Here is a 12,450-nt window from a genome sequence, read left to right as displayed (position 1 = left end):
ATAGTTCACTTGAAATAGAAATTGGTCATCATTTACTCATCCCCATGTCGTTCCAAACCCATATGACACTTTTTCCTATGTAGAATGCAGATAAAGATACTTTACAGATTATCCAGGCTGCTCTTTTCCATACAATGAAAGTGAATGGGGACTGGAGCTGTCAAGTTCCAAAAACGCTATGAAAAGCACTATAAAGGTAATTCAGGCAATTTGCTCACTATATTTCAGTTATTTTAAAACCATTTCATACCCTAGGACCACTTTATATGGCACAGTTATGGTGCTTTTTGTCATTTTTTGGATCATCCCAGCCCCTGTTAACTTTCATTATACAGCATGTAGAAGAGCACCTAGGTTAAACATAATATAATAAATATTAAATTTATTATAAATGCATAAATATGTATGTATGCATGTATTTATTTATTTATTTATTTATAATAAATCTTACTATTTCTTTAAATAGTGAAATATTGTATTTTATTATTAACAAACGAAAAAAGTCATATTCATTTGCAACAACTTAAAGATGAGGAAATGATGACAGAATTTTCATTCCTGGTGAAATATTCCTTTAAAAAAGGAAAGGGGCATGATTGAGGGAATACAATTATTTAACAGCGTGAGAGAGGTGGTGATGAAATTAAAGAGCTAATAGAGAAGCAAAGATTGCAGACTTGGACAGAAAGAGTGAGAGAATGAAAAGAGAGACAATGGATGAAAAAAGCCTCTGACTCATCCTCAGCTGCGGGGGCGAGGGAGGTTTCTCCCTCTCTCTCTCTCTCTCTCTCTAATGCATGTGGGTGTAAATAAGCCATAAGACGGGTAGAAAAGGGACATTTCTCCATATCTCCCTCCTCTCAAAGGTGGGCACAGCTCTGTCACATGTGTAAACAAAGCGCTTTTTCTATCTTCCTCCTATGTTTCTGCCTCGCTTTTCCTGTCTCCTCATTACTTTCCTTCCAATTAGTCATGATCAACAATGTAATTATGTCACAAAACAGGATACTTGTTGGAGAAAAACACTGAAACAGACTCATTAAAATTCAGAAATTAAATTTTCATAACATAATACACTGGCTAATGAGGATTTGCTTCCCCAGTGTGCTAACCATGCACTGCAGTCCTGCCAAGAGTGTTGTTTTGGTTTAAATCAAGGCCCAAAAGGCCCAATGTATAGACTAGTACATAAACTCAAATGCTTGCCTGTGCTGCAGTCCTATTAATGTTTTGCCCTCCAGTCATGTGACTGAAAACGATGACTTCGTGGAGAAAGCTAACATTCTTTTAGCATTCTCATTCATTTCAATGGCATATTGCACAATTTGAAATCTGCAGCTAGAAAGACTGTACATTTTTAATGCATATATATTTTGTCAACATTTAGGAATATACTAGCATACTTTATAGCTAGCCTCAAACCTAACACACATGGACTAAATGCCTCAAAACTCAAATTTTGATTTCACAAACAGTTGAAGGTAACTCTGTCTACCGCCACAGTAACACAAGAAAACACGGTAACACCTTAGTATAGGGACCAATTCTCACTATTAACTAGTTGCTTATTAGCATGCATATTACTAGTATATTGGCCATTTATTAGTACTTATAAGCACATATTTTGCATGACCATATTCTACATCCTTAATCCTACCCAATGCCTAAACTTAACAACTAACTTCCTAAGCAGTAATTAGGAGTCTATTGAGGCAAACGTCGTAGTTAATAGTTAATTAATAGCGAGAATCGGATCTTAAAATAAAGTGACCAAAAACACTTTATAACTAAGTAGCTACAGCAAGACTTAGCTTAGCATTCACAACAGCATTTGCGTACTTGAGTATGTACTAGAGTATGTTTCTGACCGAAGAACTCCTCTGTCTTCTAATTTATTGTTATTTCTTCATGTCCCTCGTTGTCTCTGTCACCTTTTCCACCCCTTACTAGTGTTTCAGCTTTTGCCATTAAGTCTACAGTTGTCATGGACGTGCAGAGTAGTTATGTTGGAAGTGTGGGACAAATGGCTCAAAGAAAGTACACACTTGCTGGTTCATTACTGCAGATGAGTGCACACAAGAAAGGACGTCTGCTGGTGTCTCTAAAGGCATTTGCGGTGGAATTATTTGGCGATGTACTACAATAAATAAGCGCTTGGGTTTCATATGGCCTTCAAAATATGTTTGCGCTGTTGAATAACCAAGGGAAATCTTTTTGTGTTTTCAAGCACAGACACGAGACAAGGTTTTTTGGTGTAGTTTGCTGTAACATGCTGTTATCTTGTTTTATCCGAAAAATGTCTTGTTGACCTGATGTACCTTCTCATTTCCTTTCCTTCCACTCTTTTTTTTTTCTTTCACTCCTCTTCTACTAATTTCTAGGAATTTCCGGAAGCATTTAAGAATGGTGGGCAGCAGAAGAATGAAAGCACAAAGTGAGTCTATGTGTGAGTTTACAATATGAATGATTGCAGAGCTCCATTTGTGTGTGTTTTTGTTTGTACATGTGATGCATTGCATGGTGGATGTGCTGTAGATTAGCATGTGTATATTCTGCATGTTTGTGTGTTTGTATGAAGGATGATTGACAGTTTTGCATCAGTGTGACCTATAATGTGACTGAGGACAAGTATTGGTCCTTTTTGCTTCTGTGTGTGTTTCAAGTGTAGCATAGGACAATGGAACGAATGGACATTGAAGTATATGAGAATTGTGTGTGTGTGTAGCTGGTGGTTGTTGGTGTGTTTGAGTGTATGTGATGCAGCCCACAGTCTGTGAGGATCATGGGTCGTTGCGTGTGTGTGCGTGTGAACATCTCTCCACTTCACTAGCATTTGCAGAGCGCAGGGCGAAGAGTTTCAACCGATCCTGGAGCGATCCGACCCCTGTCAAACAAGACTCCCTAAACGACTCAAAAGACAGTGAGTCCATCTGTACACACACGCTTATACATGCCACTTTGACACACTTAACATATCAAGATCACAGCATAAAATGATTGACAGCACTAGTTATTACTTATTTACACTGCTGTTCAAAGGTTTATGGTAAGTGCTTTTTTTAAATGTTTTTGAAAGAAGTCTAATGCTCACCAAGGCAGCATTTATGTGATCAAAATTCAGTTAAAACAGTAATATTGTGAAATATTATTACAAAGACAGTGAGTCCATCTGTACACACACACTTACACGTGCCACTTTGACTCACTTAGCATTCCCATATATCAAGATCAAAGCATAAATTGATTGACAGCACTAGTTACTACTTATTTACACCACTGTTCAAAAGTTTGGGGTCAGTACTATTTTTTGAAAGAAGTCTAATACTCACCAAGGCTGCATTTATTTAATCAAAATTTAGTAAAAACAATGATATTGTGAAATATTCTTACAATTTTAAATGTGTTTATATATATATATATATATATATATTTAAAAATGCTGTTTATTCCTGATGGCAAAGCTGAATTTTCAGCAGCCATTACACCAGTCTGTAGTGTCACATGATAATTTAGAAACATTTTTTCTTATAATCAATTTTGAAAACAGTTGTGCTACTTAATATATATAATATATATAATCTTTTTTCTTTATTTTTCAGGATTATTTGATGAACAGAAAGTAAAAAAAGAACAGCATTTATTTTAAATAATAATTTTTTGTTACAAATGCAATAGTCTTTAATGTCACTTTTGATCAATTTAATGCATCCTTGCTGAATAAAAGTTTTATTTAATTAAAACAAAAAAGTCTTACTGACCCCAAACTTTTGAATGTTAGTAAATATAAAATCATTACATTACAACCAGAAGTCTTCTTGCAGACCACTTGTATATCCCACACATACACAGTCTGGCCGTGATGTTCTTCCTCTGCTCTTGATGCTGATCCTGTTTGTCTGTCTTCCTCTGAGCGTGGTTCTGTCCCAAATATGTGCTCCTCTCTTTCTCTCTCTGTGAGTATCTGTCCCGCCTGGAATGTCTGGACTCTGGAGACGTATGTGTGTGTACAGTGGGTACGGAAAGTATTCAGACCCCCTTAAATTTTTCACTCTTTGTTATTGCTTGCTGTGTGTACATTAATGAGGGAAAAAAATTAACTTAAATGATTTTAGCAAATGGCTGCAATATAACAAAGAGTGAAAAATTTAAGGGGGTCTGAATACTTTCCGTACCCACTGTATATGTTTGTGTGTGTGTATGTGTGTGTGTATGTGTACATGTTTTTCTATCCCGGTGGGAACTTAAACCTGAATACACACCAACTCATGGGGACTCGTGTTGGGAAACAAGCTTATAAATCATACAGAATGAGTTTTTTTATTAAATTTTTGAGAATGTAAAAATGCAGAAAGTTTCCTGTGAGGGGTAGGTTTAGGTGTAGGGTTGGTGTAGGGCGAATATACGGTTTGTACAGTATAAAAACCATTACATCTATGGAGATTCCCCACAAGGATAGTAAACCAGACGCGTGTGTGTGTGTGTGTGTGTGTGTGTGTGTGTGTGTGTGTGTTTAAGCGTGTAAGTGTGCGCACTGTAGAATTCTGTGTCAGCATGTTAACTCTGTGTAGCTTTTCTTTGGACTTATTTTTGTCATCATGTTTGTTTTTGCCACCTGACTGTATCTTCAGGGAGCCTGATGAATGATTGTGAACATTTGACTTACAGTTGTAATATTTGTATGTTGGCTTTTCTCTGTCTGTTTTCTCTCTCTATAGCTGCCTGGTTTCTGTGGTATACTGATTTTCTAATGGAGTTTTTCCTCTCCTCTTTACTTTCTCTTATACAACCACTATTACAGTCTCTCATTGCAGTTTTACATTTGTACTGTAGCTTTAGTTAGTTGTACTGCTATGTATGTAAATGGACTGCAGTCAAACAAGTGGTTCAGGATTTTTAGTTTTCGTGTCATATAGGTATAGGCATACTTGGTGTGAAGAGTCCTTCACAGCAAATTGACACTGCATTTTTAGCCGTTAAAGGGATGGTTCACCCAAAAATGAAAATGCTGTCATCATTTTGTCACCCTCATGTCATTCCAAAATCTATTATTTTTAGTGGAAAATGAAGAAATAATTTTTCCTTACATGAAAAGTTCATCACAGCTGTCCAAAAAAGACCTTCAGGTCCTGCGGAGCACAACATTTTTATTAAAATTAAAATTTTGATTTGTTCACAAAAAGTTTTATTTATATATTATTTATATACTGTTTTAATATTTATTGATATTTTTTAATTAGCTTTTATTTTTATGTTTTCTGATTTCATTTCTAAACTTACCAACTTACTGTTTTACCAACACCAAAGTTGGTAATTTTCTTTTAAGTTTTTTTTTTACCTAAAATTTATTGGGGGGAAAATATTTTTTAATAGTTAGTTTTTATTAGTTAACAGTAATAACACTACAGGACTTATTGTGCAATTCCAAGCAATACTGAATGATCATAAAGTCTTATGGACTACTTTTTGCAGGGTTCTGTTTTGACATTTTTAGGAGCTTGACAGTTGTGGTCAATATTAACTATCCTTCTGTAGGATTTCCTAAAAAAAAAATCCCACAAAGTTCCACATAAGATATATAACAGCATAAAGGTTTGGAATAACATTTTTGGGTGAACCTTTCCTTTTATCAGTTTATGACTCCTAACATAGAAGCTAAACTGAGTGAGAGCCAGCAGCTCAATTACTGCAGTCCATGTATACAAATTTACAGTCAGTCTGTCTCATCTTGGTTCCATTTTCTCTCTATCTCAACCTTTCTATCTCTCCACCACTCTTTCCTCTTCTCATTCCTCACTTGCATCTTTGTTCCTTTCTTCTCTGTGTCTTCCTTCGGCTATCTCTGTGTCCATCATTGAACTGTCTCTCTCTGCTGTGTTGTGTGGTACCACAGGTGGGGATCTGCAGACGACCTGCGGTACTCCAGAGGAGGGCGGATGTGAAGACATGGACTGGGAGGAGGAGAGAGAGATGGAGAGACTAGCATGTGAGGGGGATGACTTCATCCCTCCCAAAATTATGGTATGCAGCTTAATTTAAATGTGTTATTTTCTGTTTTTAATGTAATTCAGATTTTAATTTTGTTTAATTTTTAAGTAATTTTATTTCATTTAATTACATTACATTTACAATGTTAATTTAATTTAATAAATCATTTTACATAATTTTGTTTAATTTTCACTGTAATTTACCTGTACTTTAATTAAATTCAAAATTTAAATTCAACTCTTAGTGATGACCATTTTTATTTCTGTCACCTTAAGTAATTTTATTTAATCAAATTTATAATGTTAATTTAATTTATTATGATTTATTTTAAATTCAATTAAAATAAATTAAAATTCAATTCTTAATGGTGAACATTTCTGTCACTTTTGTATCCTTTAGCTGATCTCATCTAAAGTTCCTAAAGCAGAATATGTTCCCAACATCATTCGAAGGGGTGATACATCTATTATACCCATACTCTATGTAAGTCAAGCCAGTCTTCACTCTATATCACACAGTGTTACATGACACATCATCCAGATATCCGTTTTGGCCATTTACAATAAAACAAATTTGTAGAGTTAGTGGATTTTCACCGAAAAGACACTTGAAACACAAAGCTAATGCTTTGTCCTGTGCAGTAGAACCAAAATCCCTCTGTAGGATATGATACAAGAGGACAAAACACACAAGTGATGACCAAACTGATAGCAAACACAATAGTACATGACAACACGTCCTCAACAGCACAAAGAAAAGCAGGAGCCAGTAATGTTATCTGGACCGGATGAGTGTGCATTAGAGATTAGAGACATTAAGCATGATATAAAGCACATTTTCCCTTCAGAATTAGTCTTATCTGTGTGTTTGTATTGATTGTTTTCATTATTTTTATCTCCAGGATCATGAGCATGCCACGTTTGATGATATTTTGGGTATGTAGCTTCATGTGTGTGTGTGTGTGTGTGTGTTGTTTGTTGACGTGTGCTTGCTGGATGCAGTGTGCTTTTTGTGTGTGTGTGTGTTTGAGCACTTTACCCCTTGCCTGGTTATTTCATTGTGGAATGACGGTGGGCTTTGTATTGATTTTTGCACTAGCCAGCATGAGAAGCACAAAAACAATTGAATTCCTGATAAATGACAATGGATCAGAGAAGTGCCTATATATATGACTGTTTTACAACAGTGACTCTGTCAAATCTGTGGTGATCAAGTTTTATTCAACGTGTTTTGGAGTCTAACAGAATCAGAAATTCATAAATGAACTTCATTCTTCCTTTTAAATGCCAATGGGTAGTTATGCTAATTAATAATATTGATTGTTTGTCCATTTGTTTGTGCACGACCTTTGTTTGTGCATGCTTGTTTGTGCACGACAGAGAGCTGACCCAGCCCAATCAACCCCAATCTGTCAGTGGATCACCAGATGCACCGATACCAGCGCAATTTCTATACATCTGTGTACTGACCTGATCATCACTCTTTTGTGTGTTAAACAAAATCTACTAAATATAGACAACTTCATTTTAAAGAAAAATAACAAATGAAAAAATATATAATTATAATTTATAACAAAAATACTATTATAAACTAGGTTAGTGGATCATTCGGAAGCAAAAGTTACTCTAGAAAAATCATGAGTGTACAATAATTTTATAAAATCTAAACCAGGGGTGCCCAAACTCGGTCCTGGAGGGCCGATGTCCTGCAGAGTTTAGCTCCAACCCTAATTAAACACACCTGAAGCAGCTAATCAAGGTCTTACTATGCATACTAGAAACTTCCCAGCAGGTGTGTTGAGGCAAGTTGGAGCTAAACTCTGCAGGACACCGGCCCTCCAGGACTGAGTTTGGGCACCCCTGATCTAAACATTTAGTGAAAAAACATTCTTTTGTGGGGAACAACTAAGAGTGAATACGTGTAGGACTAAATCTGGTAAAATGTTACACATTCATGAAAAGCAAGTAAATATAATAAAAATGTTAATAAAAGACTTTTAAATGTATAGAAAAGTAATGAGGCAGCAACATATGATAGATATGACAGAACAAGAAAGGCCATTAAAAGCGCGTGAAGTACAATTTATTCATAGTGCTCTCTACTACAGTGTTGTGATCTAACAGTAACATGATTTAGAAATTGCACTAAACTCCAGCAAGATAATGTCATTTTATGCAAAATCATTTATCTTTATCTACAGATCAAGTATAATTATAAAAACATTGAATCGTCTTGTTAGGGATGCGCCGATCTGATACTCAGTATCCGATACTGCAAAAGACCCCTCTCTCAAGCTCCTGAAATTTGCAGATGACACTACCATCATTGACCCCTTACACAACGGAGACGAGTCTGCTTACAGACAGGTTAAAGAGCTGGCTGTCTGGTGCAGTCTTAGCAACCTGGAGCTGAACATGCTCAAAACAGTGGAGAACTGGAGCTCCTCAGGGTTGTGTTCTCTCCCCACTGCTCTTCTCCCTCTACACCAACGACTGCACGTCTAAAGACCCCTCTGTCAAGCTCCTGAAGTTTGCAGACGACACCACACTCATCGGCCTCATTCAGGACGGTGACAAGTCTGCTTACAGTCAGGAGATTAAAGAGCTGGCTGTCTGGTTCAGTCTCAACAACTTGGAGCTCAACACGCTCAAAACTGTGGAGATGACCGTGGACTTCAGGAGAATCCCCCCCCACCCCCCCCCACTCACCATCATGAACAGCACTGTGGCAGCAGTGGAGTCATTCAGGTTCCTGGGCACCAACATCTCTCAGGAACTGAAGTGGGTCACTCACATAGACTCCATTGCTAAAAAGGCCCAGCAGAAGCTGTACTTCCTTCGCCAGCTGAGGAAGTTCAACCTGCCACAGGAGCTGTTGAAACAGTTCTACTCGGCCATCATTGAGTCCGTCCTGTGTACATCCATAACTGTCAGGTTTGGTTCAGTTACCAAATCAGACATTAAAAGACTACATCGAACAGTCAGGACTGCTGAGAGGATTATTGGTTCCCGCCTGCCCAACCTCCAAGATCTTTACACTTCCAGATTGAGGAAAATGGCTAAGAAAATCACTTTGGACCCCACACACCCAGCCCACTCTCTCTTTCAACTGTTGGCGCTACAAAGCACCGACCACCAAAACAGCCAAGCATTTTTTTCTGCCCGAACAATTAAAACTTTCATAACTATACATTGTCCATTATAACTGACACATTTATACATCTGAAAATTGTACATTTGTAAACTACATAAACTGTACACTTGTAAATAACATATCTTATGTTACACGTATATTCATTAAAACAATTATATATGTTTTATATATGTTTTTTCTCTATATTTGTACTTCTGTATTATATTGCATTGTTTAATTTTCTGTTTTTTTATATTAGTGTTATTTCATCTCTACTGTATAATTACTATGTACAGTATGTCTGCACTATCATGTATGTTTGCACTATGACTGTACTTTCTTATGCACTGGAAGCTCCTGTCGCCAAGACAAATTCCTTGTGTGTGTAAATAATAAACATACTTGTCAATAAAGCTCTTTGTGACATCTGACTTCTGATATAATGTAATAAAATGATGATTAAACTTAATATTTAGGATTTAAAGGGCTTGAAAAGTGTATAATATAATGGTGAACTTCAAAAAATAAATATATATAGGGTTTGCATGCAAATCAAAAAAGCAACAATGCAAGAAAACGGTGCTTACACAAGATTTGTAAATGATCAGTTTTTTCTTCATGTCTATATAATGTAATATAATATAATAAATATGATCCTTAGGGAAAAAAATATTAATTTAAGGGTTTACGTGCAAATTAATAAACCAACAATATAAGATTATGGTGTTACATGAGTTTTGGAAATTACCAAATTTTCTTCTTCAGTTACATATTGAATAAGCTGTCAGAAGTGTGATTATAGACCCTTTCATGTAAAGTAAAATTATGGTAATAGGCAAATAGGTTTCGATCATGCATTTAATGGCACTCAATGTGACTAGCAGTGTGTTTGTTTTGTGTGCAGAGGAGATTGAGAAGAGATTGACAGCCTACAGGAGGGGCTGTAAGATCTGGCGCATGCTGATCTTCTGTCAGGTGAGAGAAAAACAAAGCCAACAAATAAGAAATGAGACTGTAAGTGCACCAGAGCGAATCAGCAGTGTCTGTAGGAATAATACTTCACTGCTGTCTGTTTGATTATTTGCGTTTGATGTTGCGTAATGGTTGTGTGTTCAGATGGATAAGAATTCACAGGTGTCTCTCTCTCTCTCTCTCAGTTCAGAGGGCAGTGCTACTGGTCTTCTGTTTCTTTGAGTTTGATGTTATGTAAGGTTTCAAATGTGTAATTTTCTGTCTCAGGGCGGCCCAGGGCATCTGTACCTGCTGAAGAATAAAGTGGCCACTTTTGCCAAGGTCGAGAAAGAGGAAGACATGAGCCAGTGAGTAAGATCCATAGAAGAGCCTTGTCTTGATATTCCTTTAGTGTTTAATAAAAAGAGAACTATTATCGGAGCGATTCGCTCATGTGTTTGTGGTGTACACGCAGGTTTTGGAAACGTCTGAGCCGGTTTATGAGTAAAGTGAATCCAGAGCCGAACCTGATCCACATCATGGGTTGCTACGTCCTGGGCAATCCGAATGGAGAGAAGGTATTTCAAGTTCTGAAGCAGCAAGTCCACAGTATTTATGCATGCTTGTACCTTGAGTTTCTGCATTATATTTAGAAATGGTCCCTTTGGGGCCTGCTGTGGCCATGTTCAGCTCTCATCTCTTTAGACACAGACATGCACCAGCTCCATCTCTCCATTTTTCTATATAACACCTCTCTGTCTATCACCATCATGCCTGACAGCATTTTTCCCCTGGTTATGTAACTTAAAATAACCCTTTCCTGTCCAGTACTGAATCTTTCATAGATCTCGAGGTTTCATAGATCTATGTTTATGCATCAGTGTTCTGTAACCATCTATTCATAGCAATTTGTGAAAGTGTTCTTACTATTTCCTGTTAAAGGGGTCATATTTTGTGTATTTGGTGTAATGAAATGTGTTTATGCGGTTTAAAGTTAAAAAAACATTATTTTCCACATACTGTACATTATTGTTTCTCCTCTATGCCCCGCCTTTTTGAAACGCGTCGATTTTTACAAAGCTCATCGGTCTGAACATCGGTGTGCTGTGATTGGCCAGCTATCAAGTGCGTTGTGCTTCCCAGATCGTGACGTAGGTATGTGGGGGCGTGTTAGAACGAGCCGTTTTAGGTAGGCGTGGTTAACTCTTAACTTTTATAAAGAATATCTCTTTGGATTTGAGACTTTAGTCTTTGCAACTTTACAGATCTTCTTTATGCACCAAGAGCTTGTAACACTCCAAAGAGAAAGGAAAAATTTAAATCACATCATATGACCCCTTTAAGTACACTTTAGTTTCTGGAAATACTTCATATTATCTTCTTTAATGTAATGAATAAACCCAACTTTGACTCTGGCGATTGTTCAAAAGTTGGTAAAAAATTACTGAAGATTTTTGTAATATTGCAAAAGATTTCTATTTCAAATAAAACAATACTTAAAAAATTGTATCACAGTTTCCACAAAAATATTAAGCAGCAAAACAGTTGATAATAATCAGGGTTTCTACTGTTAACTAAAACTAGAACTAAAACCATTAAAAAAAATTGTTACTTAAAATAAATGATAACTAAAATAAATAAACGAATTCAAAATATTAATAAAAACTTAAATAATACTAAAATAGCAGATAATCATTAGAAATGTTTTTGAGCAACAAATCATCATATTATAATTATTTATTTTAGTACTTTTATATAAAAAAAAAACATATTTAAGCGAGTTGCCAAGGCATAACTTTACGTTTCTTTTAGTTTAAGTACTGAAATAACTAAAACTGAAATAAAAATGAATAAGAACTGTATAGACATATTTTTAAAAAACTAATAAAATGACAAAAACACAGCAAAATTATTCAAACTTGAACTGAGAGAGCTAATTCAAAAAATAATAAAAACTATAATAGTATAGCAATGATTCTAAAATAACACTGACAGTAAATAAGAAATGTTTCTTGAGCACCAAATCAGCATATTAGAATGACACTGAACACTGAAGTAGTGATGCTGAAAATTCATCTTTATCATAACAGGAATGAATTACATTTTTTAAAACATTAAAAATCAAAAACAGTTATTTTAAAGCTGCAGTCCGTAACTTTTTTTGGTTAAAAATTATCCGAAATCAATATTTGAGCAAGTACATAACCAGCAAGTGTTCAAAACTATCGCCATACTTTAGCCCGATTCACAACGGTTAGCTTATAATAATGTTTTCTAATTTGAGTGGTACGGGTAGGTTTTCGCGGGAAATTCAAGCATGGCACTGCGTCATTACGTCATGTCTGTAAACATAAAGAAGTTGTCCCGGCTACTAGGCTATCG

General features: G+C 35.9%; 1 protein-coding gene across 5 annotated transcripts in view; it reads left to right on the top strand.

The window, feature by feature from the left end:
* Positions 1-12,450, top strand: part of nsmfa (NMDA receptor synaptonuclear signaling and neuronal migration factor a) — a 36,409-nt gene that overhangs the window by 20,838 nt on the left and 3,121 nt on the right. For 3 of the 5 annotated variants that reach the window (XM_016548234.1, XM_016548235.1, XM_016548233.1), the window contains 8 exons: positions 2,382-2,434; positions 2,831-2,920; positions 5,891-6,018; positions 6,385-6,468; positions 6,887-6,920; positions 10,022-10,092; positions 10,357-10,436; positions 10,544-10,646. In XM_016548234.1, the coding sequence (XP_016403720.1) occupies positions 2,382-2,434; positions 2,831-2,920; positions 5,891-6,018; positions 6,385-6,468; positions 6,887-6,920; positions 10,022-10,092; positions 10,357-10,436; positions 10,544-10,646 (643 nt within the window). The remainder of the gene's footprint in view (positions 1-2,381; positions 2,435-2,830; positions 2,921-5,890; positions 6,019-6,384; positions 6,469-6,886; positions 6,921-10,021; positions 10,093-10,356; positions 10,437-10,543; positions 10,647-12,450) is intronic. The other 2 variants (XM_016548237.1, XM_016548236.1) reach the window with 1 other exon arrangement.

This window comes from Sinocyclocheilus rhinocerous, unplaced genomic scaffold (genome assembly GCF_001515625.1).
Source record: "Sinocyclocheilus rhinocerous isolate Xijiao unplaced genomic scaffold, SAMN03320098_v1.1 scaffold192, whole genome shotgun sequence".
NCBI lineage: Eukaryota > Metazoa > Chordata > Actinopteri > Cypriniformes > Cyprinidae > Sinocyclocheilus > Sinocyclocheilus rhinocerous.
The sequence above is the reverse complement of the archived record's forward strand: the minus strand, read 5'-3'. Positions and strand labels throughout refer to the sequence as shown.